The sequence below is a fragment of the Egretta garzetta genome, unplaced genomic scaffold (assembly GCF_000687185.1).
Source record: "Egretta garzetta isolate BGI_Z169 unplaced genomic scaffold, ASM68718v1 scaffold211, whole genome shotgun sequence".
NCBI lineage: Eukaryota > Metazoa > Chordata > Aves > Pelecaniformes > Ardeidae > Egretta > Egretta garzetta.
This window is the reverse complement of record NW_009258673.1, coordinates 233140-247107: the sequence shown is the minus strand read 5'-3', so window position 1 is coordinate 247107 and position 13968 is coordinate 233140. Positions and strand designations below refer to the sequence as shown.

General features: G+C 41.4%; 1 protein-coding gene across 2 annotated transcripts in view; it reads left to right on the top strand.

The window, feature by feature from the left end:
• NEK6 (NIMA related kinase 6) overlaps positions 1-13968 on the top strand; it is a 45668-nt gene that overhangs the window by 8025 nt on the left and 23675 nt on the right. For both annotated transcript variants that reach the window (XR_004841179.1, XM_009648816.2), the window contains exons 2-6: positions 1053-1193; positions 2504-2566; positions 6845-6955; positions 10507-10615; positions 11807-11914. Coding sequence is in view for 1 of the 2 variants with exons in the window: in XM_009648816.2 (XP_009647111.1) it covers positions 1053-1193; positions 2504-2566; positions 6845-6955; positions 10507-10615; positions 11807-11914 (532 nt within the window). In the remaining variant the exon portion in view is untranslated. The remainder of the gene's footprint in view (positions 1-1052; positions 1194-2503; positions 2567-6844; positions 6956-10506; positions 10616-11806; positions 11915-13968) is intronic.

The following is a 13968-nucleotide window of genomic DNA, read 5'->3' as shown; positions in this document are numbered from 1 at the left end:
TCACCTCCCAGAAACACCAGCCCTCCTGGCCTGCTCTCCCTGGACACTTGTGCTGGGATCTGGCTGTAAGCGTCCTTGGGAAGCCCTTCCCCCCGACTTCTGTTGTGTACTCGACTTTTTGTGGTTTTCGGTGGGAACTCTGAAATGGCTCAAGATGCTGAAGCTTAAAAATACTCTACTTGGCGTGCATGGCAACTTTTAAGTAATTAATTTTCGTAATTTCTTTTTTAAACATTGGTTAGTAGTCATGTTAATTACAGAAGAGACCAGAGTGGCTCTAGGGAGCGATTCCTAGTCCGCGGAGTACATAATCCTCGTTCCGCTGTGTCTGCCTGCCTGGCTGGGGGTTTACCTGCGACTGCTCAGCAGTAGGCATCAGCGTCTCCCAGGTGACCCAAGCAGGCAAAGTTGATGAGAGGGTGTGTAACGAGGGAGACAGTAGTTAGGGGCTCATTAGTTACTTACACAGAAGGCAAGACTTTATTTCCTTTTTTAAAAAGTCATTTAACTTAATTCAGCCAATGTTACTAACACATTTACTGGGAATTAATGCATTTATGGTTGGAGTTATCTACAGACTGATCAGCATAGATCAAATTCTTGACCATCAGAAATGAGAGCAAGAGGGCGTGCACGTGTAGTGATCTTGACTGTTCTGCGCACTTTTGGTAGCTGTTACTAGTTTTATGCTTTGGTTTGGTTAATATTTTCACACAAGTCTCTGCCGTTCGTGCGTGTGCGCGCTTGCGGCTGGCTGCTGTGCTTCATGTGAGAGCGGATCGGGTACAGGCTTGTCTGAAGCGGACGAAGGACATTGAAGGTAGGAAGAGGAAAGCCAGAGCACTCCGTTGTCCATTCTACACCACAGCAATGCCAAACTTGTCTCTCTTGCTGGGCAATCCTTACTATGAGGATTTATCCTCCTGAATGTCATCAGTCGTAGAAACCACTAGTTTGTGGTCATAAAGAAGATAGATTGGGAATGAAAATTCATGGGTTTGCGTCTCTCTTTTTTTCTGGTTGATTGATTTAATTTCTTTTGACCTGAACAGAGACATTTAACGTCGTACCCATATCGCTGCACGCTGGCTGATTTTCAGATAGAGAAAAAGATTGGACGAGGACAATTCAGCGAAGTTTACAAAGCAACTTGTCTTCTGGACAGAAAACCTGTGGCATTAAAGAAAGTTCAGGTGAGCATTTAAGTTCAAAGTAGAATGGAAATGCTTTAAGTGTGTACACAGATTACTTTGAGTCAGATACCTCTTTCAGTATTCTTTTGTCAGCAGAAATAATGCAATAAGATGCTTTAGAAACTGAAAGTTTAAGGTTTGAGAGGGCTGGATCATCCGGTTTGATATTTTTACATTAAAAAACTCCAGCAGTCTGCTTTATCTTATTCAGTTGGTTTTTAGAGGGGTTTTTTTGCTTTATTATTTCAAGATAAGGAATGAACAATAATGCTTCTGAAGGTCTCAAAGCAGTTTTACAAATACTAAGTCAGGTTAGTTTCCTGGTGCTCAGTTTACACCTGGATATCAGAGGCCAAGCGGCCCCGCTGTGCTCCTGCCCGCCCTCGGCTGTATCCTCAGTGCCTATGTTACGCATAGCCCTATGTCCTATATGGGACCCCATTTCCATTTTGAGCAGTGTGTTTGCACTGCGTGGTCTTAAACCCACTCCAAGATGACAAGGGATAATGTTTCTAAATCAGAATTATGTAGCAGTACCGCAACTTCATATTTATTTCTAATTTCACTTCATAAAAAGGGTTCACTAAACTATTATTAAATCTGTGTGAAAGCATGAGGCCCGAAGGCTGTGCTGTGCAGCTTGGAGCCTGCCATCCCAGCACAGGTGGGTCATGAGAACACAAGAGCACAAAAGGGAAAAACACCTGTGCTTGCTGATGGAGTTTTAGAAGAATTTCTGAGAAACTTCCATGCAAGCAGTATAGACTTGTAACCCGGCTTAAAGTATGGTGCAGTGTTCAGAACAGCATTTTGTTTGAGGAGATTTGCATTTAAGCCTTCAACAGATCCTTTAAACTCTTGTTTCTAGTGACTTACTGATTATTACAGAGTGATTATTAATGGTCAATATTATTGTTGTTACAGAGAAATCAGTGGAAGCTGTATCTCTGTGTAAAAGAAAAAAGTAAACGTTTTACCTTTCATTTACCATGTGAAATGTACAGTAATTCAACTATGTTTTGAAAATCACAGCAGCAGATTCACAAACTGCTATCACTATTTTTTGTGCTGCTTAGAATATTGCCTACAGGTTCTAAAATTAATTTTATCCTATTGCTAGCCCTTTAGTGGTTTCAAAATAAAGAAAATGTTGATCTTTCCTTGAGCTGGAGATTGTATGTATACTCATTACAGTACAGGATATACAAACTGGGAGAGGGAAGAGGAAAGGCCAATTTCTTGTTAAAATAAAAAAATTCTTTGGTTTTGTTGTTGTTTCATTTTCATCTTCTATGTTTTTGTCTTTGAAGATTTTTGAAATGATGGATGCCAAGGCTAGGCAAGACTGCATTAAAGAGATTGACCTCTTGAAGGTAAGATTTTTGCAGTGACTTTTTTTTTTTGCTTTGAGGGAAAAGCTCATTTTCAGGTTGGCAACAGTCGTTTACGTTTTATGGCAAATAAAGCTTATACAGCAGACACAATGATCTCAATAGTCTGTTCTTTCTTTAGCAAGCTGGCGTGCCTACATGAGGCAACAGTTTTGTCTTAAAACTTAATTTTGTTGAGTTTTCTGCCTACAGTTTAAGGAATCTATTACAAATATACGTGCATTGCACTTTAAATACCTATTTTGAGCAAATGCAACAGATTGTAGGAAGCTAAAATGTTAGTTTAACTAGACAAATCTAATTTTTAAAGTATTAAATAATTCATTTTGTAAATGTGGCTGTAGGTATTTCTATTTAAATTGTCGATTTATATTCATGCAGTTGTAGACAAAGCTTGAGTCCACTAGATTGTAGTGAAGGCATGCAGGATAAACACAAAGATAGCGGTTTGCGTGACCGAGATCCAGTTGCTTAACAGTCATGGAGGACAAATAACGCCAACATTAACATTCAGAAAGAGAATTTGTGATATTTTGGGGTTCTAGGTAATCTAAGCAGTTTTGTCTGGAACTCTGGTTATGAAAGGTGTCATAAACTTGCACAGGATTTATTCAGAGCAGAATGTGCAAATTCATGAGAAGCAGAGGAAGATGGGATAAAATCCCCAGGATGACAGGAGCCTCTAGAAGCTCAGCTCCGATCCACCCGCGCGGGATGGCTGGGGCAGCTTAGCTGCTTGTGTAAAGCCCACCAAGAAGCCAGACATCAACCCAGGGTTACCGTAGCGGCCGAGCTGTGAAAACAAATACGATACATTGAGCTAAGTCGGGTTGATAAAATTGGATTATTTTGCACAATATTTTACAGAAGATTAGGAAACCCTCTAGTAGAAACGTATCAATACACTGTTTATTATGCAAAACAGTACTGTGCTGGTAGTTTAAGTGTTATTTATTGTTGAATGCCAACAAATCTTCCTGCTTGGACAGTTGTGTGGCACCATCCAAGGAAGCCTGAGTGTGTTAAAAGTCAGTTTGATGAATCCTGTGGTATTACAGATACAAAGGGGATGTGTTTCTTAGTATTGCTTGTAGTTCACTTCCTTCAAGTGACTTCTGGTTTTCAAGTCAGCGAGCCAACAAAATCCATTGAATTTTATCCAAGATGGCACGTAGCTCAGCCGCTGAGAAGATCAGCAGATAATAAGTAAAAAGTAATCAAAGTTGGAGTTGCCAGCTTTGGAGAAGTCTGTGCTTGGAAGAGGAACAAGTTTTAAGAGTGAGACTCGAGTTCTCGCTGCAGAGAACGCGTGATCTCTGGCCTGGCTTTTTATGAACTTTCATGGCGTTTCTTGTTCTGTTGTGAGCTTTTCACGGTTTGGTTTCTTTTAGAATAGTGTGTGCACAGCCTCCGGAAGGTAGGACAGGAATGGTTTTCTGAAATGAATGAATGGCTTTTCCTTACTAATTTTTATTTCAGCATTATCAGTGTCATTATATTCAAAGATAGAATACCTTTCACTTCCTAAATTTTTCAATTAAGATAATTGTTCTTGTGTCTAGAAAGTGTAAACTGTGTAAGGACCTAATTCAGCACGGTGTTTCAGAGTCTGTTTAAATCTTGATCAATTTAACTTCTAATCGTTGTTGATGTGAGGTACGTGTCTGCCTTGCAATCCTGTCTAGTGGCTGGCCATGTAACAGGGGTTATTTAATATTATTAAAACTTTCTTGCTACTTTTAAACCGGTATCTAGTATGAAGTATTTAGGGACTATCAGTAAAGCAACTCGCTAGAAGAGCTTTTCTTTCTTTGTTGTTTTTTTTAACGCAGACCATTGAGGAATTTGAGGAATTGCACAGACTTGCTGTAGTCCGTCCCTGTCAAAATAATACTTTGTCTTTTTTGATCAAAGTCTTCTGTGTGACCATGGAAACAAAAGAGGTTTTTTGTGATTTCTAAATGAATTTTAATTATTCGAAATTTAACAGAAGCCAGACAAAATTGTATATTACTTTCAGTGTAATTCTGGCTAAAAGGTTTAGGTAAAGCAGCTCAGTGGTCTGGCTGTAATCAGCATTTGGGCTGCCAGCACCCACGCTCGCTCATTTAGAGGTGGCTTACCCTTCTGCGTGCCTCTTGCTGACGGTGCTGCTGTGCATACACATCAGGCATTAACTGCCATCAAACTTTTAGGATGCGTTAAAGAAGTGGGAAATGTCATTAACCCAAGATAAAGTGTTTGTAATCTTTTGTGCATTTAAGGATTTGTGAGAATGAATATACCTTCCTTCTGACAAAATTTCAGATAGTCTTTTCCATGCCACAGGCAAATACGATAGTTATAAAAATAACCCTGGAGTCAATATATCTATTTAAAGAAGATTGACAAAAGTGGGAGTGGAGAATGGAAGTTTGGCTAATCCAGGGTGGTCTACCTGGCTGTCCTGGGAAAGCGGAGTCCAAAGGGAAGTGAAACAAGGAAACCCCCATACCTCTGTATTCGCACCTCAGCAGGGTCACGGGTGGCCTGCCGTGCTTTCCAGCGGAGAAGAGTCTGCTACAGCTCCTTCTAGAGCGCTCGCCCCTCTACTTGGCTTCAGCAGAGGGGGTGTCAGCTTCGGCTGCTGAAATGGGAGCCCTTGGAGATCAGCTCATCAGAAGAGCAATTGCAGAAGTTTACATGGTGGCATGGGCATTTCACTTGTTGGCTTTTAGTTTTATACGACTTCATTGTAATAGAAGAAACGTCCCTCTTTAGGTGCAATGAGTTTCTTCAAATCAATACAAACCATCAGTAAAGAGCGTGTACACGCTTTCTCGCACTCTCATATATTTAAAGTCTTTATATCAGTGAAGCAACGCCTGGGTCTGGGTGAGTTGGGCTTTGTTGTACCTCTCCAGAGGTGTGCGGTCTTCATTCCTTCTTGCAGTTGTCATAGTTTGATGTTGTGTTTTATTGGCACGTGGTGCCAAGGCTCAGAAAAAGGCTTGTTTGGCTGCTTGGACTTCCCGACGGCTCGGGTAGGCTTTGCTGTGTCTGCAGGGGCAGCACGCCGTGCCCAGGCATTGGGTGTGCTGCGGCAGTGCCGGCGGGGGGAGAAGGGCTCCTGACGTGCATTACACGTCGGTGGCTGTTCCACTCCTGATTTTGGTGCTTTTTTGGCTGGAAGTTGATCTTTGATTGATGTCCGTGAGAGCAGAAATTTCAACAGCAATGGTGGCCTGTGGTATTTATTTATTTATTTATGGCTCAGTCTTGTGGGAATGCTCTTCCCCTGATGCCTGCACATGGATCCCATTAAGGCTAATGCACGCTAGTGTCAAGGCATTGCAAAGGAGAATCTATCCCCTAATGTGCATGCAGAGAGGAGTGATTAGCATGATGGATCATAACAGTGTTTCTTTTGGCTTTGTACCCCCTGGAACAGACAGGTTGAGTCACGGTTGTTCAGTAGATGAAATGTTCACTTCAGTAGTTGCTAAATTTACTGCATTTCTAAGAGCACAAGAAAAAGATAATCTAATGCAAAATGAGCGAGCGGGTGAAGAGAGGGATCTTGATACTGCGTTACCTTCTCAGCAATTATGGTTTTCCACTTTAAGAAATTCAGACATAAAATATTAACACAGAAATTTTAATTTGTTGAGCCTGTTCCTTAATTTAGTCCTGTGAGTAAAGCGTAACGTTCTGAGAAGATGCAAATTTTTGACAAACATAGGAGGAGAAAAAAAAACCAACCCTAAAATACCAGTTGTGAATATAAGAAAAAGATCTACTGAAACGAAGAAAGTAATTAGTGAAGATGCAAGTGTAAATAATCAGAAAAATAGACTGATGTGTGGCATTTGTCCATTATTTTCCTCCATCAAAGTTCTAATTTAATCCCTTTCTTAAAGGGGCAAAGATATCTCGGGGACTACTGTAATCAAGAGTTGGGTGCTTTGTTTATATTTAACAGGGGAAAAATCAGGTTTTGCTTAACACAGTTTCTTTCAGGACATAGCCTTCTCTGTTGTAAACTCACAAACTCACCCTATTTTGGGCGGTATTGCTCTTTACTCAAGACAATTTTATTATGCTGTGCTTGTGATAAATGATCTTTCTTGCAGGATGTTTGTAATAATCCAGAGCACAGTTTGTAGTTGTACCTGTTATGAACTGGTTTGCATGATGATCACAGAACCGCTGCAGGTGTGGTATCTTGGAGTCGTCATTACAGCATTACAAATTTTCTTCTTGTATCCCCTCTCTCTGCAGCAACTGAACCACCCCAATATAATTAAATATTTGGATTCTTTTATTGAAGACAATGAGCTTAACATTGTCCTGGAACTGGCTGATGCTGGCGATCTCTCTCAGATGATTAAGGTAAGGATGTGTCAGTTCTAGAGGTGCTACAGACGTTTGGGATTAGGCAGAGACTTGAGGCCATGGGGGGTACGCAGTGCCAGAAGCACTTTTATTCTTCTCTTGAGGTTTTACGCACCCACAGGGTGCTTCCAGAGCCTAAACTGAAGCATCTGGTGGCATTTTAAATACAGCGGGCTATGGACTTGCTTCTGGTGACTGCTTCAGAAGGGAGCAAGCCTCTGCATGACTTGGTGGGACATGTGCGTTATTTGCAAGGTTGATTTATCCAGTCCGTGATTGATGGGGACATTTAATTATTGTTAGATTCACTGCTCACATAGCCTGCCTGCCACTCTGAAGACATTCAAGAAAGTGTATTGACTTTCTTTTCAATGGGGATTTGGGTTTGAGAAAATGTTTCAAGTACTTGTTCTTCTCTTATGTTGCTCTTAGGAATACTTGTATTGCTGCAAACCAGCTTTAGTTAAGCTGTTACCACCTGCTTTTATATTTTCTTTGACATGTTAATCTTTAGATGTACATCCCTTGTGAGAACAGATGTGTTATATCATGTTTGTTAGCACTCTCAACCTTCTCTCCATGTTTTACCTGTTTTTTTTGCCATCATTATTCTGTAATTATCATAAATGAATGTTTGGAAAGTTCTCCTCCTCCTTGTTGTCACAGTTAAAATATCTTATTAACAGATTTGTTTTCTTTGCCAGCAGAGCTATGAGGCACTAGGCCAAAGGCTGTCAAACAAGTTACCCATTTAGTCCATAGTCAGCGGCTAAATTTACAGTATCCATGAAAATCTGCTCTGTCTCACCGGAAAGTCCCCCTGGGCGAGCGAGCTGGGAACAGGCGATTGGCAGAGCCGTTCCTGAGGAAAGCCCCAAAATTCCAGATAGGGCCTTGCTCCACAGCCGCTTGGCAATGGGAGCAACGCTCGGATCTGCCCCGAGCCCGAGGGATGAGCTGGTGGTGGCCGACGCCGCGTGCGCAGGCGGTGCCACCACCTCGAGTGCACGGTGACTCCTGCAGCCACGGTGTCGGAGTCTTGGTGGTGCTCATGGAGGGTTGTGGAGGCAGAGCTTGTCCGTCTGCCTGGGGAGGGCTCATGTGTCATTTATCTTCCACTGTTTTCTTGTGGCTTCCTGTATGTTTTGCCCTTTTCCCAACAGATCCTGGGAAACTTGCAGTTTATCTCAGGCTTTTTGTAGTTGCGGTTAAAGATGGGAAAAATGAGAGGATTGTGAGAGCAAGAGTTAGGACTGTGATTGTCCCGGGGTGTGCCATTGCTTTGCTTGATTTTTAAATCTTAGCTTATAAAAAGTTTTACTTCCCTAGTTGTAAGATACTGTCATACAAAATATCTGCTTTTTTTGGTCACTAACAGTTTTCAGCTTAAACTTTCCCTATCAATAAATACGTTCATTTATCTGTCAGAGTTGATCGTTTAATGACATAAAAAGTGATTTTAAGAAAATTTCGAGTAGGAGTTCTGTTTTCCAGATCATTGTTTGTATGTTCTTAGGTTAACTTGACCAGCACTGTAACCTGTGTTCTTCCTGCCAGCACTCCCCAGCCTGGTCTGTGTTCCCACGCATTTATTGCGGGCACGAAAATGATGCACTAGGTTTTTTCAAGGTCATATAAATGATGTTTTTCCATTGGTGCAAATATTCAAATTCCTTTTTTTTAATAAAAAGAGGAAAAAAAAACAACCCTTAAGAATGAAAGTCTCGTCCTCGACAGAGCTTTAACTGCAGAAGGGGAGTTTGCCTGCTGCCCCTCTGCCACCCCCACCTCCCCATCCTTTGGGAATTTAAGCTTATGTGAGGATTTTCGGTTGCAGTGAGGTGGTAGGAACAGCAGTAACAACACTCTGAAGGTGTGAGAGTGATAAAAACAGGGACTGGCTTTGTCACGCCCCTGGTGCCTGCATTATTTATGAGGTATTGTAAAGGCGATGTAAGGGAGTGCTGCAGGAGAACCCACTGGAGAGTTGGGACTTTCTTGTAAATGTCAGGCGAATCTTATTGGACATGACATTTAGAAAATTATCACTTGTGGTCTTGCATATCTACTCTTAAATGCTTTAATGAGAACTAAATAATATTACCGTGTATATAACACTTTATCCCTCACCCTCCGTAATTCCTCGGTGCTCTCTATCAAGTTTTGGTTTGGAACTGTTGCAATCTGTCAGATTTGCTGCCTGGGGAATTGCACGGTCATGCCCCTTCACAGCTGATCTGCAAAAGAAAATTTGCCATTACTTGAGTCAAACACGAACCAGTAACAGCATTTCACATAAAATATAAAATGTGACAATGGACATCAGATGTCTGTATTGAGAGGAAAAAGCACAAGATGCAGAAAGGGGCAACAACCAATTCCTTCCCTTTATTCTTGCTCTCGCACGCTGCTGATGGAAATTCTCGAGGGTACGATGCAAAAGAAATGCAGCTGCGGTGCGCTAGAAGGGTGTACAGCATTTCAGAGAGAGTCGTTATCCAGTGACACCTTGTATATCAAAGGAGGAGGATAAATCTTAAACCTCTGCAAGCGTATTGTAAGTGTGTTTTGTTAATGCTCTGGATGAGGAACTGGCTCAGTATCTCGCACGGGAAGGAGCAATGAGAAGTCAGGGACCAATAATCTGAAGTAGTGCAGTTTTGGGATGCCTTGGAGGAGGCGGTCGCGCTTTGCCTGTGATGTGCGTGCCTGTTGTGCATTTCTGAAATGGAAAAAGAGTAGCTGAAGATATATAATGTTTAGCCTTCCCTGAGGTGTGCAGCTGGTTATTTATTCCTGCAATAAGTTGCTCGGGAAGAAGACTTCGGTGTTGCAGAGAGCCATCGCCGTGCCGCGCTCCTTCGTGTTGTGTGCATTATGCTTACATTTATTTTATTTGAGAGCTATTAGTGCCCAGAAGTCCACTGAGTCTGGACTCAACTCTGCTTGGCGTTGCATAAATGCACGCAAACCAGTCTTTTTCCAGGTCTGTGTGTCTCTTGATCAGTAGTGTCTGTCTGTCTTACTGGAGATAGTTCAGTTAATTTAATATTCCTATTATGTATGAAATAGAGTATATTATTCTACCTGATCGCAGAAGAAACATGGATACGTTATCGCTGTTCTGGCCATCTTTTAAAAAGGGCAAACAGATTTCCTTATTGTTGTTCATAGACTGTACAATAACGAATGTTTACACGATTTTTTTTTAATGGTCTTTTGTTACTCAAGGCAAAATATTTGAGACATTTGTTGTTTTGAGGCGTTAAATATGTTTTGCAAGGTAATTAAGGAGATTAATGCTAATTATAATTGGTGTCCATTCAAAAATGTCAAACCTATTTAAGCATATTTTTCATAATAGTTGTTAATTAGTGAACTGCACTGAAGTTTACATACAGAGGGAAGGAGTTAAAAGCTCATCAGAAGGAAAGTCGTGCTGCTGCAGATCAGGAGGACGTGAGCGACCTGCAGCTGAGTAACGCGAGTCCAGGAACGAGTCAAATATGTTGCTTTCTCACTGATCTCTTATTTATTTCCTTCCACAGTATTTTAAAAAGCAGAAACGGTTAATCCCGGAAAGGACGGTGTGGAAATATTTTGTGCAGTTATGCAGTGCAGTTGAACACATGCACTCCCGCAGGGTGATGCACAGAGGTAACATTAATTCAGTCTCTTTTCACTGAATAATAATATAATGTTCCAATTAGTAAGCGCCTACATTCAAAAACAATTATGCTGATGTTCAGCCAGTGCATGTTTAGAGAGGCTGGAGCTTGCAAGATGGATTTCTCCTTCTGTCTCTTTGCCTCATTGTTAAAGGATTCAGTCCGAAGTGAGCGTGGTATTAGGAAGATGAGCTGCTTTGTATTCCAGACACTGATATTAAGTAGAAGTGTCAAACTTGCCATTAGAAAAGTGTCAGAAGTAAAATGCTGAGACTACTGGATACAGTGAACTCTTAAGCAATAGCCTTCATTATATTAGCTGTGACCTTAGAGAGTTTAGAAGAGTTATTCTGTCTTGCGAGCTTTTCTGAAATACTAGTACAAATACGTCCCATGCTTTCATAACCTGTTCTCCATTTTCATTAATTATTTTTGAATCTCTCATCTTGGAACCTTCCGTAACTTTGAACTCTATCCAAAAATTATATTGCTTGTTTCAGTGTAAATGAAATGCTTTGTGAAGGACTTGACCCAGGAAATGCAAATACCCCAAAAGGCACCGATACCAATCTCTGCTGCTTGTTATTTCCTCTCTCCTTTGAAGTAGTGAATTCTTCACTGTTTGTTTTTTTTGTTTTGTTTTGTTTTTCCAGCAACGTGATTTTGTTTTTGCTCCTTTATACATCCCTGATGCAGTTCATCAGTGGTACCCATATCAGATCTGTAATTGGTGGCTGAAATTTGGAGCCTCGCACATTTAGTCTGCTTTAACGTGAGGAAAGAGCCTCACTAACTCAATTTATATATGTTTGGGACAGTAATTTGCCCTGGGTGCGGGGGGACCATGGTGGGCCATACCGTTTCCTGTAGGATCATTTGCAAAGAGAAGCAGACAGACTTCTTTGATTTCCATTAGTTACAGCGGTTGCCTCCATTCTGTTGTGCTGTCTCCTGTATGTTCCTCTCGTTGGTATTTCTTAGGCGCTGGGAAGTATGCTCTGATTTTTGTGTATGTGCAGAGCTTGAAGTCTTGGACGATTCAGCCTATCAAAGCTATGAAGAAACGCGGTTCTGCTGGAGCCTCTTTTGTACGGGGAGCGCTCCAGGCTACGTTTCTATTGCGGTATTAGAACCAAATAACCTTTTGTGGCTTTGACCTTCTACCTTCTTCTTCTTGCAGACATAAAACCAGCCAACGTGTTTATAACAGCCACAGGGGTGGTGAAGCTGGGAGATCTCGGATTAGGCCGGTTTTTTAGTTCTAAAACCACTGCAGCACATTCCTTAGGTAAGATGGTACTTGTACAGTTGTAGCTGTGATGTTCCAAGGAAGCGATGTCTGTCCTCCTGCTACGACAGAGGCTCGATTCACCGGATGCATGCATGTTTTCTATGACACGTATTTTAAATACTCTTCATATGAAATAATGGTGTGGTGGTTTGTTAGGGTTTTTTTTAAACTGCTTTATATTTTTTTCTGTTAGACCTGGCCTGGTAAGTGTATGATTTACAGCAAATGTAACAAATGCAGCTTTCCCACTCTAAATGGCACGTTTGCCTGCGCTCTGCTCGCAGGAATTAGATGTTTCACCACAGCAGGCTTACCCTGAAGGGGGGTGTGACTGTCAGCTGAGGCGGCGGAAGCGTTCAAAGCCCTTGCAGTTCATCTGTTCCAAAAAGGGACCTGAAACTCAGCTTAGGCTTTTAAAGATCCACGTTTTCGTAATGTCTTCCCCATGCCTCAAGGTTGTTTTCCTGCTCTTCTGTTGGTGCAGCAAATCGTTCCTGCCAAAGGGTAGTACATCGCCTTTACTGTTATTAAATTGTATCCGGTTTCCAGACTCTCCTACTTACGATCACTCTGAATTTTTATTCTGTACTCTGCTGTGCTTTGGTTCATTCCAACTTCTTGTTACCCACAAAGGCAGTAGCATGGCCACGGTCCCCCGTGTTAATGCCGGCATTGAACAGAACCAGAGCTATCGGCTGCCTTGCAGGACTTCGCTTGAAGTAGCCTTCTACTTTGACAGGGAACTGGTTTTCCGACCAATTTTGCATCCATTAAGTAGCTTCATTTAGACAAATTTGACAGTTGCTTGTAAGTTATACAAGCTTTTGTCAAAAGCGTTGAAGTTGTGATACATCTGTTGCTTCTGTTCCCCTCCCTCCAAAGCCCCTTACCTTATCGTGGGAAGAAATCATATCATTTGTCATGATGTTTTGTGGACCAGTCATAATGGCGATGATTCGTTTCTTGTTCTTTTTTCTGTGTTTTACAAGTAGCATGCCTATACCTCCAGCATTTTTCTGGGAATTGAAATTAAGTTGACCGGTTTAGAACATCTGGGTTCCTCTCTGCCTCATTTTTACCATTAGCATTACTTACAGTGCTACGGAAAGGTCCACAGTAAATACAGTTCATTGTTTAAGTCTGACAGTATAAACTATTCCGTAATTGTGCCTGTAGCCTCTGGAGAGGTGGCTGATGTTCCGTTTTTATGAGCGGGTCTCTATTTTTTGAGTCACAAAGGTACTTCTGTGTTACAGCCGTGAAGGCACTTTGGCTCTTAGTGCAGTACGTAAGCTTTTTTAGCTTTAGCGCGCTCGGTTGATTCTGGAACACGGCACGTGTGTTTGACTGTTTGTCTTTGTGCAATTTCCTCCACTGAGTTGAGTCTTGCTCAATTGTTTCTTATACAAACTTAATTGATAATACTCGTCAGCAACCCTGGGGCTTCTCAGTACACAGGAAAGGAAGACATGCCTTATTTTGTGTGTGCTTAAAAAAACAAGAGGCATTTCTACAGTTTACTTTCCTGAAATACTAGGAGATTTCCCTTTGCATCAAAAGCTACCCTAGGTTATCTACACACTATACTTAATAGACTGAAATAAATCCTCTTCACAGAAAGTTACAGTCACATCATCTGAACAGGCAAAAATATGGTCATGTCTAATTATATGATCTTATCTAGTTTGACTGCTGCACTTATTATATTAATAAGAATAAATTGAGGCTTGGAAACTGGCTGCACATGTAAGCCAAGCTTGTGACCTTTACCAGGGTTGCTCTCTCTTAATTGAGAAAACTCGTGTAGGAAGAGCTAAGCCTCTTCTGCACGAACCTTGCCCTTCCTCAAATCAACAGCATCCTGGAAACAGGTGAATAAGGTGCAAAATGCTAAAGGGGTGGCAGTGAGCGATACTGGAGACTGCACGTTGTGTTGAGGGAGGGGTAGACGCACCACCATTTCCAGTGGTTCTTGTATCCAAGCAAGAAGAATATTTTTGCAATCAAAAAATATGCATGCTTGAAGCTTTTTTTTTTTTTTTTCTTTTAAA